Source organism: Colias eurytheme, chromosome 6, assembly GCF_061535395.1.
Source record: "Colias eurytheme isolate Ceu_HAF_F1 chromosome 6, ilColEury1 Martin Lab GWU primary, whole genome shotgun sequence".
NCBI classification, from domain to species: domain Eukaryota; kingdom Metazoa; phylum Arthropoda; class Insecta; order Lepidoptera; family Pieridae; genus Colias; species Colias eurytheme.
In genome coordinates, this window is record NC_142985.1 from 5,151,928 (window position 1) to 5,166,918 (window position 14,991).

Below are 14,991 nucleotides of genomic sequence, written 5' to 3' on the forward strand. Positions count from 1 at the left end.
TTCAACACTGTTATTGAAATGTTTTGATACCTTTTTTTACCAGCAAGTGTACAAGATATTATTGATACAACTTAAATTTCATAATTATCTTTCTCACGCGACAAGAGTAATGATATTAATCTTTTGAGTAAATGTTTTAATATCCGTTTAATAAAGTAACTGTTCTTTATTTATAATCAAATCATATTAGTTTGTTGTGTTCGTTGCGTTTTTAATATCAGCTTTTGCTGCTTGTTACGGTAAAATCTTGGGGGAACTTGGACTTATATTTAAAATTCGTCAAATTGATTTAGATCTTTAGATTATTCATTACTAGATTTCCGCCCGCGGCTTCGCCCGCGTTTTCAAAGGAAAACCCGCATAGTTCCCGTTCCCGTGGGATTTCCGGGATAAAACCTACCCTATGTGTTAATCCAAGTTACCCTCTATATGTGTCCTAAATTTCATTGTAATCGGTGCAGTAGTTTTTACGTGAAAGAGTAACAAACATCCATACATCCATACATCCATACATCCTTACAAACTTTCGCCTTTATAATAGTATTAAGATATTAGATAAAGATACATATTAGATATTAATATTTTTTTTCTGCACGGCGTGAAGCCAAATTTGAAAAACAATTTTTTTCCGTTGGTGACTTACAGTTTATAGAAAATTATTTGGACATTTTTTAAGACAGAAAATATTATAAATTATGCTTTATTTATTCATAACTTCACGAATTCAGATAACTTAGCATACCTATCCTTTGTCATTTTTATTTACTTCTTTCTCAATAATCATACCCAGTAGTGGAAGTCCCGAGGCTGAAACTTGGGTTTCAGTCTCTGGAAAAACATAATTTATCTCATAAATACCTACATTTTATAAAGGTGATAAAGATTTTGATTTTAGTACGCCTTCTATTTTATTATGGCAAAGTTTCCTAACGTGAAAATATACACGACGAATTGTATGTTCCTACTTGGAAATTAGATTTTGTGAATTGCTGCGAAGCGTGCGACGAAATACTGAAGATGTTTTGAAGACTGAAAAACAATATACTTCTGATGTATTCTTCCTTATTAAACTAATAGTTAAAATAATCGATTATTTAATTAATACCTAAGCAGAGTCTGGATATTTTTTTGTTTTTAATGTATTTTATTAGATTTGTTCATTTATTTCATTGAGCGTTGTATTTTTGGACTCCTCGTTAGAAATCATGCAAACATAACGATTCAATAAATATTGTCATGCTTTTCGATAAGGCGCATTAATTAACAATAAATTATTTAACTGTATTTAATAAAATATATCTGATAAACCCAACATAGGTAGGTAAGTATTATTCCATTTTTTTTATTCTTATTAACAAAACGTATGAGATGAAAGTAAATTATTTTTATGTCACAGTGAAATTATAAAAATAAACGAAACAAAATTTTCATATATTGCGTTCTTATTTTCCAGGCAAGGCACGAAATTTAGTACCTACATAAATTGTATCTGGAAACAGAAAAATACGATGATAATATTTATTGTAACAATAATTTATCCAAAGCTAGCTGAAAGTACAGCGGAACGAATTCATTTCGTTGCAAGTGAAGCCCCCGTGGTGACGAAGTGTGACATTGGGTCCAGCCTCTAGTACAGATTATCGCCTACAGTTTTCCTCGCTTCCACACTGTCGTTTGTCATTTCTTACCCTCGCATATAAATACAAATAGGCAAAGCGGAAGCCGTGAAATTTAGAAATTCCTTTGTGTCGACGCGTCGGCGCCACTTTGCCTTCATGCCTTTAGATCTACAAATTTTCAGATTTATTCTTTGAATAAATTTTGTGGTAGACGCTTGTCAGCTTTGAAATTCAATTGGCTCGGGGTCGACACATTGCTGACGAGTTCGTTTCGCTTTGTAATTTTATTCGTTTTTTTCTAGTTTTCTTTGTTTCAAGCGGCTTTGTGTTCTGTCGGAAAAGTTTAAACTTAATTACTTTCTGTTTCTTGTATTTTAATCGCTTTAAATTCAATTAGATTGCACTGTAAACCACGCTATGCTTTTCAATTTTTTTAACGATAAACTTTTAGACCAGTTGCATAATATAATATTTTATAATGATTATTCAATTAGAGGACGATTTAAAGAAAGGGTCGATATGCACCACTGAGGCATAATTTGTGTGTATGTAAGTATGGTGCGTTTCCTTTCACTGATCTAACCATTATTAGTAGGTAATTGAGCTGTATTGCAAAATATAAATGCCTGTCCATGTAATTCTTTGCCCTTTATCCATTCCCAATGTGCAAATACATGACAATGCATTATGTAATAGGTATATATAACTTTTGCATCTAAGAATATTATACGATGGAATTGAATCCCAACTGATTCATTGAGCTCGTCAATCCTCAAATATAAAACGTCATATGTCTACAGGAATTCAGCGTGAAAATCGAAACCCACGAATGTGCAAAAACATTTAATAGTTCAGGCCTTAAACTGGATTTTATGTATTTTATGGTAATGTGATTAAACTTAGGTCACGACTAGGTGTTAAATTTCCACAAATTTACATTTATCGATAGTTTATTATAATCTATACTATTTTTTATAATATTATAAAGCTGAAGAGTTTGTTTGTTTGTTTGAACGCGCTAATCTCGGGACGTACGTTTTTCAATATGTTTAATGTTTATGGATGTTTTTCAATGTTAGATAGCCCATTTATCTAGGAAGGCTTATAGGCTATATATCATCTCGCTAAGACCAACAGGAACGGAGCACTGCGGGTAAAACCGAGGAACACTAGTTTAGAATACAATGAAATTAAAAAAAGCTCCGCGCCCATTTTTAGCATTCTTATTAGTATTGTTAATACTTCGATAAGGTAGTATTACAAATAGATGAGATATATATGTTGTTTTGACACAAGTATTTTTTAATACTATTGTCTTGTGTATGGGTGAAAGTTGTTTAACGGTTACAATGTTTGTTGGTTTTTTAATGGATATCTTTTTGTTTGTTCTACTTAATTTAATAATAAATGTTTTTTCTAGGACGTCTTCATTCGTTCGCGTGAAATCAATAGCCGAATAACATTTGGCTAAGTGGTCGAAAATGGGTAAAAACTTGAGATTTGAATATTTGTTGGACTGCTATATTTTTAACACTTTTTCATGTCTTTGATATACGTATAGTTTATACTTAATTAAATTGCATATTTGTTCGATGTCCTTATGACAATAATAATGTTAATTATTCAAAAATATTAAATAAGGAAACCGACGAATGTAGACAGTAGTTTAAAGAAATCTGACATCATCATGTATAACTATTAACATGGTTAATCCCAGGATTCTAGGTCATCTTCAGATTTTTACTTAATGTTAGTATGCTAATAAATCACTTATACCAGTAGCTAAAATTAGTGCTACCTTGGCTTTAATTAAGTGCCCATAAAAATGTCAAATAATTCAAAAAATAATTTAAAGTTTCAATACAAAATCCCGTGAACATGCAACATTAAAAATTTTACTACCAGAACTTTTTATTTTTCTATTATAATTATAACATGGTGAAATTCTTAAGTTAAATATATTGACACTAAACGTTTTTGGGATAAAATAAATTGATATCATTTAATTAGTTTTTTGCCTGAATCGTTAAAGAAACATTAATAAAAGGCAACCATGAAATGTTATTATAAACATCAGGACGAACCTTTTAAAGTGGTGTACCTTTATTGAGTATTTATATTTCATATTAAAATAATTATACTGTAGTGCTTTTTCGTGAGGTCCCATTATACTGCAGTAATTCTTTTTGAGAGTAAAATTTCAAGGTCGCGTCATGGCAATTCCGTCACGTTATGGAGTAAGGCGACGATATTGGTATGTTTGGATCTTGCCAAAAAAGTTTCAATTTATTTTTTATAGCCAGGCCTCGTGAATTTTTTCTATTTTAAATTTCTTATTTATAAAAAAAAAAGCTTTTTCGAGTCTCATCTTTGTTAAAAAAATATTTTATATTATTATTTTCAGTTTCTACTTTTCCAGGTTTTGTAAAACTTACAAAAATTATAACAAAGTCATTAAGAATAACATAAACGTAAAAAACTATAATATTTATAGTGTTTACTATCCAAGTATAAAGCAGTAAAATATAAATGATTCACAAAGGCATGAAGGAAAAGGGGCATAATTCAATCAGCGAAGCCAATTCGGCCTTTTGTATGTAAAGACCGCATCCGTAGAGGGAGCCAAGATTACCCTAACTCTTTACGAGAATTGTGTTGTTCAATGTCTTTAACCGAACACTTTCATTTTATTTTATTTTTGGAGTGTTGGTAAAATGCTTTTTAGTGCTTATATTATAGTTATTATTACTATATATAACTAAGCTTGTATTATACGATTCAGTGATTAAATACATTGCTCTATCTATATGTTTATCATGCAATTATTGAAACCCACTGAATTGTTTACTAAAGTTTTTACTTAATAATTTGAATTGAAAAGGAGAATCAACAAACACAATACAAAATTAATCAAAGGATATTTTCTGGGTATATTTGCTCAACCTTTTTATTACTACTGACAATTGTTTTGCTAATGAAGTGGTTGGTCTAGAAACATTCAATTTTCCATTAATCAATTTAATAACAAATAAAACAACGCTAAAAGCACTTAATCGAACACAAAACACAAATGAGTGATTGCATCAACGCATTTAACATTTTTATTATCTACCTACATTCCCAAAATGGCGCGCCAAATATCAAGATGGCGATCAAATTACGCTGCTCTGTATGGCAGCTTGTTTTCAATAATTCACAGAACGGAACAACCTCATCAAGGATGTAATTAGCTAGACAACAAACGGGCCAACGACTTGGCGAATACTCGAGATCTTGTTAGAGCAACTGTAATTCGTCAGTTCCTTCGTTTTCTTTTTAATTAATTTTGACAAATTACCCTACCTTCTCAGTTACTTTTTCACTTTCATTTAATTAAATACTGAAGTGACACTCGGGCGTGTCCGAGCTAAGTGGCTCCTTAAGCGCATCTTGTTTTCTGTTTATTATTTTCAAGTGTAGTAATTTTACTCGTAGTTAATGTAAATTCTTGTCTTGAAACTTTTAACGCTTTTTCCTGCTAATGAATTATTTCAATTTCCATTTACATTTATAAAACGTGTGAAACATTCGAGGTGCAAGTTTATTTCCGTTTTGCGCTCACTTTTTAAGTATTTAAAATATTGTTAACACCAAAATATTTTATGCAGTGTTTTCCTACGTGATATATTTTTTGAGCAAACTTAATTTGTAATTACATTTTTCCTCGAATAAACATTTATGCAGCGTTATTAACTAGGCTACTTACAGTCTATAATTAGAGTTTTCGACCACAATTTGAAATGCTACATCTAACGAAAATGATCGCTTAATTATTTCAAAGAATAAAATAAAATTATTCGTCGCGCAACTGCTATTTTATGTTCGTTTTTAGTTCGGCCATACACCCATTTACAACAGAAAATCCAATACGCTGCCGTTGTTCATATTTCGTAGCATTCTGATTTATTATTCTATTATAATATTTACGCAGTATACAAATTTGCTTTCATAGCTTATATTGCTCTTATCTCCCGACATCCGTTTTTGCCAACCCCAATATAAACAGTATGAAACGCAATTTCCATGTTCTACTCAATGGCCTAGAATAATAAGTGATAGTAAGTAATATTTAAAGCAACATTCATAATATCAGACCCCTTTTAATGGGTTTATATATCGTTGAAATTTGTTTAGCATAAGCACATGGATATTTGCATACTTTACAGTGAAGTGAACAGATTGTATTTATTGAGATGCCTAATATAATTTCAGCAGACGTATGTTGTTTTTAATTGTTTAACCAAAATATATTAAGGTGCCAATTTTATTAACTACATTTATGATAATAATTTGCAATAATTTTGAGTGCTAGTGAGAATTAAAAAAATAACGTATCAAAAAGCTCATTATTTAAAGCCACGCAAATGAAGTGTAGAAAAGTATAAGATAAAAATTTTAGTGATCTTATTATTTTTCGTATTACGTGAGTGTTAAATTATGGGATTTACTGTGTTTTTTTTATAAATCTGTTCATAAAATAAATCTGTGCCATCGACCTTATATGGCTTTATTCTTCATCACCTAGAGCGAAGTTGATGAAGGTTTTCATTGCGAAAATAAAACGTAGACATGTTATATAAATATATACCATCTTATAAATTTGATCTTGTAAATTTGTCACTACACCCAAGTTATTTTCTTTTTATATGAATGGGTCTGGCCGGCATAACCAAATCTATTTTGTATGCGGCAAGCAACTACCCTCAATAATTCAAAGATCTAGGAAAATGGTACCGTGTTAGTGTTGCTCAAATGTTGGCCTCCATCCAGAAGTATTATAGCTGAGATCATTTATTTCTAACGTTAAACTTCGGCCTTTCTATTGAACAGTACTGCCAACAGCCATACATTATCTGTTTTCATATACGACGATATATTTCTCCACTATATCTTGTTAAAGTTGGTAGTGCATTTATTTTGTGCGCGGTTGTTTAATGACTATGTAGTTTAATGCAGTAAAGCTCATCTACTAAGAAATCTGTTTTACAAACATCGTGTTATAAAGACAAAAAGCATTATATAAAATGGATATAAAACTAAACTCGTAGAGATACGAGTTAGAGCAAACTAGCCCAGATAAATGGTAATCCGAAACACAATTTCATTACGGTATTTAAAAAAGAGGGAACAGTATAAGGGTATAAAAAGGGACGAATAGTTGCTTCTCTTATTGAAGGCAATCCCGAGGAGCACTCCTATCTGGTTTACTTCACGAACCATTAAATTTCCCTGTTTGCATTTTTTAACATACGTTATTCTCAAGACGAGCTCCGTCTGATGTTTTACGACTGTAGTTTTAGAGGAAACTGTTTCGTTTCGTGACACTGCATTGTGATTATTGCCACAATATACTTTATTCTTTGCGTTTTGTAGTTTGAATATTATATGCATTTTATAACAATGTGATATGATACTAGATATGATTACTTAACGGTTTGTGATTTTAAAAGGATTCTTATTTTAAGTGGCTTTCTGACTTAGGTTAAAATTTTAGAACGTATATATAGAACTTATTCTGTTTATATTTTAAACTATGTATTATAAAATGTATTTCTCACTTCACATATTTTCTTGCTTAGCATACAACAACTACAAGTAATTCAAGGGCTTAAATGTACTGTGCAATCACAAGTTACGGGCCAATAAACTTCATTTATTATATTTTCCAATTTCTTTATCTGTAGTTAGTATATTTTAATACAAAGAAATTGCTAAATGGGAATTTATCTGTAGACAGTATATTTAACACCATAATATTATGTTTATTGTAAATAAAATATATTATTATTTTTATTACAAAAAATAATGTACAAATGTTGTGACACGTTCCAGATTATGTAAATTGAAAGCAATATCTAAATTACTGACCACCCAAAACGCAAAATGGCCACTTACATGTACTTACACGGAAATAAGGTTGTATAAATGTAAAACATGAATTTTATTACATAAATGCTTGTAATAATTAGGAAAATACACTTCACAAAGTGCATTTGGTATAACTAAAGGACACACGCTGAGATTTCAATAAGAAAGTGGTTTTATTGACTGGTAAAGTGTTGTCAATAAGGTGTTATAAATTCAGAACTTTCTTTATAGTGTATTTTAAAATAAAAACAACACTTGGAGTGAAAAAGCTACCTATGTCTTTAAGTAAATATTATTTGTTAAGAAAGGCATTGCCTTTATAAAGACGTCTAGTTTTGAGATTAGATAGGCATCGAATAATTTCAATTGCATTGAATTCTAGTTTTATTTGTTATTAACTTTTTAACAAATTTTAGCTTAAAACATTGAACTGAAATAAACCTTGAGTGAATGCACAAATTAACAAAGGCAAGAAAAATTTATAAACACTAATTCATTACAGAATAATCAGACCTTCATTTCAAGTAAATTTAACATATTTCAAAGCTTAAGATAGTTATCAAAAGTGGACATAAAGACAAAGTAATATCTACATTATGAAGTGATGACGCCCTTGATTGCCTTGGTCTTGCGAGTTTGTATTTAATTCCACGTTGTTTCATATAATTAATATCTGCAATGTTTTCTACAACTCTACTTGTACATTTGTATATATTTTTCTAGTAAAACAATGTTTCGTCGAAATTTATAACACCGTTTGTAATAATCACCTCCGAATTCAATCCACTGGCTATATAAAACTTCGCGAGTAGCCAGCGACTCCGGAAGCGAACAGTTGGTTATAGCTTACACATTTTACCACTCGTGTAACCGTTCTGCACTCTATCCCCTTGTAATAAAGTGCAATAGCTGATTGAACTGTGTTTGCAGAAGTTTTCAGTTGACCCCGGCGGATGTCGGCGACAGTTACCTTATTTGGAATGTGTCCAGAATCACGGACAAACTTTTATGTTATTTCAATGTGGTTAAACTGAAAGAATTGTATTCCAATGGTCCATTTGTTGAACGGTAAATAGATCTGATACTTTGTATGGTTCCACTCAGCAACAGTGTAGCCTTTGCTCGCTTTTCCGCTACTCCTATAATTGATTTGGATTTTCATTACCAAAGAACAGTCTTTAACACAGATGCTTAATTTTAACTTTAGCGTTTGTATTAAACATGTCAAAACTTAATTAAAATTGTTACTGCCTACAGTAATATAATTACAATCGAACGATGAAGGCTATTACAGTATATTGCCAAAGATATTCTGATTAAAAACTGTAAAACCACTAACTGTTTCATAACCTATATTCATAAAACCCTTGCCAGTTAACTTCTTCTGGGCTGAGTTGAAGAAGATTTTTAATTTACACAATAAGAGTCACATATCTTACAAAATAGATTCAACATAATATATATAATTTTTTACCAAGAATATTACATTAACAGTTGTCAGAACAGAACAGACCAGTGCAACTGCAACTTTATAATCCTTACTAATATTATAAATGCGAAAGTAAGTCTGTCTGTCTGTCTGTTACTCAATCACGCCTAAACTGCTGAACCAATTTGCATGAAATTTGGTATGGAGATATTTTGATACCCGAGAAAGGACATAGGCTACCTTTTATTGCGAAATATGTACCACGGGCGAAGCCGGGGCGGACCACTAGTAATTTATAAAGTTTGTTATTCGGGTTGCATGCATTCAAACAACGCTAGAAATATTCGCCATTTATTCGTGCGATACATTTATTTTATTTGCACTTTTTACTGTGAATAATATTTATTAATTTCAACCTTTATCTTCAACTTGTAAAATTCAAAAATCGCAGAAGTCAAACCTAGTACCAGTTACCACACGTTAAACAATATACAACTATTAAGAATCCAAGTATTCACACATTTAGCGAAAACTATTTCATCGCAAATACATAGTGTAATCTTTCCTTTTTCGCTCAACCACATCACGTTTCCGCAGGAGGTTTCTTTTTGGAAACTTGGTCTTCAGCCAATTAAGCCAGCAGGCCCCGACGTCCGCTCTTCTTCCGGCCGTTTCGAACCGCTAAATCGTTCTAAGCTCTGAACTAACAAGATATAACACATTGAAAAATTCCTTTAACTCTTATACACTGTACCAATAAAATGTTTAATTGATTATATATTCTGTAATCCAGTTGATTTTATGGGTTAGGTTAAGTGTCATAATAGAGTAGGAAATGGTTTTGCAAATCAGTTTGGTGACGAAAATCCGTGTTTAAACCAAAGACGTTTAGCGATTTTAAACTAGTTCTATATAATAACATGTTCAAAAATGTTTCTTTTATTTTTATATAGTTAGAAACTGAATTCGATAATCTATATCTGATCAATTTATTCATACTCGGGCATGTTACATTAGTCATGGTAATGTAGTTAAAATATTTCACTATAAATTGGCCAAGGACTGAATTTTAAACTAAAAATTAATTATACCACATAAAAAAGTCTCGTCTTTACCAATCTGTTCAATGCTAATTGTTTAAACAAAATAACACATTTAAATAATAATAAAATGTTTAAACTAGAAATTTATTGTACCTAATAGAATTAACATACCAAAATGTGTCGAAAGATGTTTTTGGAATCCGCGTAACAAAGTAGCAATAACAACTTACTGGTCTGATACGGTAATCGAACTCTGCTCATTTGCATTTGGATACCATTAATGTCTTAAAAATTAACGAATGTACTCACAACCTTTACGCCCGTATGAAAATATTTGGAAAGTCGTTGCACCCGGGCAGTCAACACGACATATCGTCTTGATAGAATGTTAAGGGGTTGAAGGGGTTGGCGGGTTAGTTCTATTTGGCAGTGGCATATGTAGTTGAAGAAATAATCGGAATGCAAGCACTGCGCAGTGCAGCATCCGCGTGTGATCGCACTGCGTCGGTCAAACCGGCGCCGACTACTTGGCAATGGTCTCCACTAACCTAGCGTAGTAAAAGCCTTCATAAGCTGGAGCCAAAACAATTTCAACGAAATTCTTGCCAGTGCCCTAGTACGCATGGTTTTACGATCTTGCGCTGCTCAATGGCTCTCGTTTATTTTCGGCTAAGAGCTTTTAATATTTAAATGCATATTGCATGTTCTGTTATCACGAAATTGGATTGAATCAGCACATACATTTTGTGCGTTAGAATATTCTAGATTCTGGAAAATCATGTGGTTTGTAAAACATTCTTTTCAGGACTGGATCCTAATGGTCAATGTGAATTTTTTTTATAACAATTATCATGTATTGTCTATCTAAACTCTATTCTGTATTGTTTCTGTTATTTTTTTTGTCTCCAAACTTTACTGGCTACAGCCTCGATTAACAAAATTTGATGAGAGACATTAAAAAGTTACGAGGTAAGGTTTATACTGCACAAACTTTTTTATGCATAAACACGTTGTTACTGGTTACACAAAAATGTTTATGGGCCAATATTTTATGTAAATAAAGGGAGAGAATAATATACGATTATCGGCCAATAAAAGTTCAATAACATTTATAGGTTTTTAAAGAAATAAAAACTTTTAGTATGGAAATATAAATTTATTATCACATTTCATAAATAAGTATCTAAATCCGAAACATCTAAGGCCTTACATCTAAAATATAAATTATATTACATCTAACCAGACAAAAAAACTTCCTCCATCGAGGAACATCATAATATCGTGACAGGAATTTGTACTAAATTTAGAAAAACAAAATAATTCATGATTTACAATTTTAAATTATAAATAATGTTCATGAATAATTTGTTCAGAATTGACTTCATAGAAATGTCACATTCGTGAGGTACGTGACATTGCTTTTAATTTCAATTGATGCGTGAAGTTGAGTAAACATGGTCTACTTATTTGAAAATACTGATACATGTAGTGAGGAAAGTATTAGGTTTACGTTTTGGTGCTTAGGTATTGATTTAGTTGACTTTTTCTAGCACCCATTTGCCAGAGTACGGAGTTTCTAGCCTCTTCACTTTGGGACGGAAACCATTCTCGTCGGCAGTGTAGTCAACTCTGTACATGAAACCGTCAGGCCCGATGTATTCGTAGAAACCTTTTGATGCGATTCCTTCGTCGATCGTGTTGGGGTTCTTCAAAATCGCGTTCTCTTTAGCGCGGATTTTGTTCTCAGTTTCGAAACTGTAAAGAGAAGAAGAAAAATAAGCTAACTGATAGACATCTATTAATGCTCGAGACGAAACATAACAGAAATTCCTTTAAACGAGTTCTCGCATACATGGCTACAGCTGTTGATGTAAAGTTCAGTGTTATATCATACGTTACATTGTTAATCAAATATGAATGATACTCTGGCGTGTGAATATCAATAAGTGTGTCGTAAATGAATATAAATGATTTGAACTGTGACCGCCACAGCCGATACGAGCGCCGAATTGTACAGTCGGTCAAGGACACCGGTTGACGTAGCGAGAAAATTATCAAAGCTTTAATATTTACGGAGATAGAGTTGCATTTCCGGGTGCATAATAAAGTAATTAAAATAAATGTGTTTTGTTAATTATCATCATAACTTGCACGGTTAATAACTTATTTGCATATGACTAAGTACATTCCTGGCGAGGAGATTTAATACACTGCCGGATTAATATTTCTGCTACTGTTGTTCATGTCACCTAATGATTTGTATGAGACTGAACAGCGTCTAGACAAATTAACATAACGGAATATTTAGCTATAGTGCCTTATGCAAATATCCAAACCTACAAGATAAGCTCGGCATTCAACCAAGGATGGCATTGTTTAGAAATCTAAAATATATTACACACATTAATGACCTGTAAATGCTTATATAATTTTGCTATAGGAGCATATTATCAATCAACAGAATGCCATCATTTTTATGTTATAAGGAAATCATAAATTAATCCAGTTTTGATGTGTATATTAATATTTAATATTATATTAATGACCTCTTAAGATGAACGAGCTATGCGGAAATATAACTCGCCAGTGGTTGCAATTTTAAGGAAAATATATCACGAGTCGAAATTATCGAAAATTGTGTCAACTTGAACATAGTACGATTTTATAAAACAATACTTCGTAAAATACGTACCGAATGTAACAGCTGTTTCTACGTTATAACAAAAATATTTTTAAAAGCGCGGAAATTTATTAAATTGTATTTTGCACTAAGAACTATTTCCCACTAATTCCATACAAAATGTGTATTTAATGCTTTGTTTCGTATTTTTGTTGTATGTGCTAGTGATATTTTGAATTTTTAACAGTTTTACGAATAGCATTTTCAATAAAGCTAAGTGCTACGAATTTAAGCGAATGTAATGTGTATTTTAGGTAACTTTTAAATGAATGTGAATGGTATGTCGAGTTTATTAAAAATGTTAGGATTATTTTCAAGTCTCTAGTGGTCTATTATTTATGATGAAAATCGAACAAATATTAATTACTTATATTTACTTTTCGTAATTTACGTATAAAATACTTACTCGAAGTCGTATTTATCCTCTTTGTAGTTGTGCTTCTGGCTGATGATCTTGATTCCATTGTTCTTATAGTAGCCGTCCTTATAGAAGGGGATATCCTTAGGCGGCGTTAGAACAAGTCGGTAGGTATCCTGGGTCGCTTCGCTGACATAAGGCTCGTACATATGAGCGTATGGACCATAACCACCGTCGTACGGGTTGTCTATGTGTATGTATGGATTTGGTATGTGGATGTATTTACCTTCGTTGGTAGGTATGTACCTGGGGAGGAAGTTCGAATTATAAATTAAAAAAAAATTAGGTACAATGCTTAAGTTTTTGAATATATATTTCGTGCGTGTAGGTTGGCTTTATTTTTATATATTAAATACGTTGATATGAAAATAAATAACTACATCGAAAAACTTTCAGAAATAATTTTTCTAGGTCGCAAAGCTTTTGTTATTGGATTTCAAAAATTACTAGTAATAGAGTCGAATTATTTACACTAAATAAATAAAAATCACAGCTGCTTGAGTGTGGCCGCTAAATCTCTCTCAGACAAAAATTATTGAAAGTAAAACGTTTGAGCTTTTGAAACCTCTAAATATTTTCTAGCCTCATTAAATTATAAAGATATAACATTAAAACCAAACAATATACTCAGAAAATAATAAAAAATAAATAATCCGAGATATTTGATCGCTTTAGATATGCCCTTTATATCCAAGTGGAAATATCTTTAAGAAATCCAAGGAGAAAAGACAAAAAGATATCAAGACATATTTTTTCGGTAAGCTCCATTCCCTGGCAGCTGCTATCTGATCTTAACACCTATTTCTAGAAATATATTAGATTATACTTTTTACCGTAACCTTTTGTTCACGGAATATTGTTTTAGGAAGAAAATTGTGTCTTTTATTTTTATTAAAACCGATATCAAATTGATCGTAAATTTATACAAAGTGGCACTCGGTATTCTACGTTTGCTTTATAAGTATTAGAGGTATTACATGTAAAATACCAGCATTTACATATAGTATGATGACATTTACTTACTTGCCACTGTCTCCATATTTATAAGGATTCCATCTGCCGTCTTCGATAGGCGAGCCGAAGGCTGCTACGGCGCAGAATGCGAAAACACACTGCAATTATTACAAACAATATATGATTTAAGAGTCAATTAAGTACTTTAATGAATAGTCTTATATTAGCTAAGTGATAAAGTTTAAAATTTGTTTGGAATTTATAACGATAGGCATAGGCGATAGGCATTTTTGAATATATTGTAAAATATTTTAAAAATATAATTATTTTACATTATAGACTTCATTATTATTATAAAATAAAGTAGACCTTAATATAGATATTAAAATATATCTAAAAAATATTCCAAAGATAATTTATTTTATTTATCGAACAATAAAAATATTGAGTTACAAAAATATTTTATAAATATTAAGTATAACTTAAAATAAGTATAGAAAACAAAATAGTTTTCTGTGAATACAAAAAATATATTACCACTAGCGAAATCATCCTGTAGGTACGCACTAAATATTATTTCCAAAAAATCACTAAAACGGTTACAGTTCAAAGGTTCACTCGTGCACTGCAACGGTTGCGATCACTAGCGGAAATCTATCCAACTCGTGTGTACACTCCTTAGAGAATATCAAATCATTGTGTTGATTTCGAAATCGACGCTTCGCTTTTATACATTGGCAACATCAACTCATCTTCGGCGGAAAGCTCGCGCGTGTGACAACGTCACTACAGCTACGTAACGCACACATGTGCACGGCCTACGTATTTTTTATCATCCCGCATACCATTGCCGGTCACTTATTTTATTGGGGTAACTGGGAAATCCGCTGTCGTATCGATAATTCTAGAAATCGAATTCACCAAAATAGGTAGGTAACTTA

At 31.5% G+C, this 14,991-nt stretch overlaps 1 protein-coding gene across 1 annotated transcript; it reads right to left on the minus strand.

Moving 5' to 3' along the window:
• Positions 1–11,133: 11,133 nt before the first annotated feature.
• LOC149907645 (uncharacterized) lies at positions 11,134–14,744 on the minus strand. Its single transcript, XM_090103377.1, has 4 exons — positions 14,588–14,744; positions 14,120–14,208; positions 13,085–13,342; positions 11,134–11,753 (listed from the first exon to the last, which is right to left on the minus strand). The coding sequence occupies exons 1-4, from the start codon at positions 14,600–14,602 to the stop codon at positions 11,531–11,533; spliced, it is 585 nt and encodes a 194-aa protein (XP_089959503.1). The 5' UTR covers positions 14,603–14,744; the 3' UTR covers positions 11,134–11,530.
• Positions 14,745–14,991: the final 247 nt, after the last annotated feature.

Coding starts and splice junctions, on each gene's coding strand:
- LOC149907645 (XM_090103377.1), bottom strand. Junction 13,343..14,119: donor AAATATGGAGACAGTGGCAA/GTAAGTAAATGT, acceptor CTTCCTCCCCAG/GTACATACCTACCAACGAAG. Junction 11,754..13,084: donor GAGGATAAATACGACTTCGA/GTAAGTATTTTA, acceptor TTCTCTTTACAG/TTTCGAAACTGAGAACAAAA.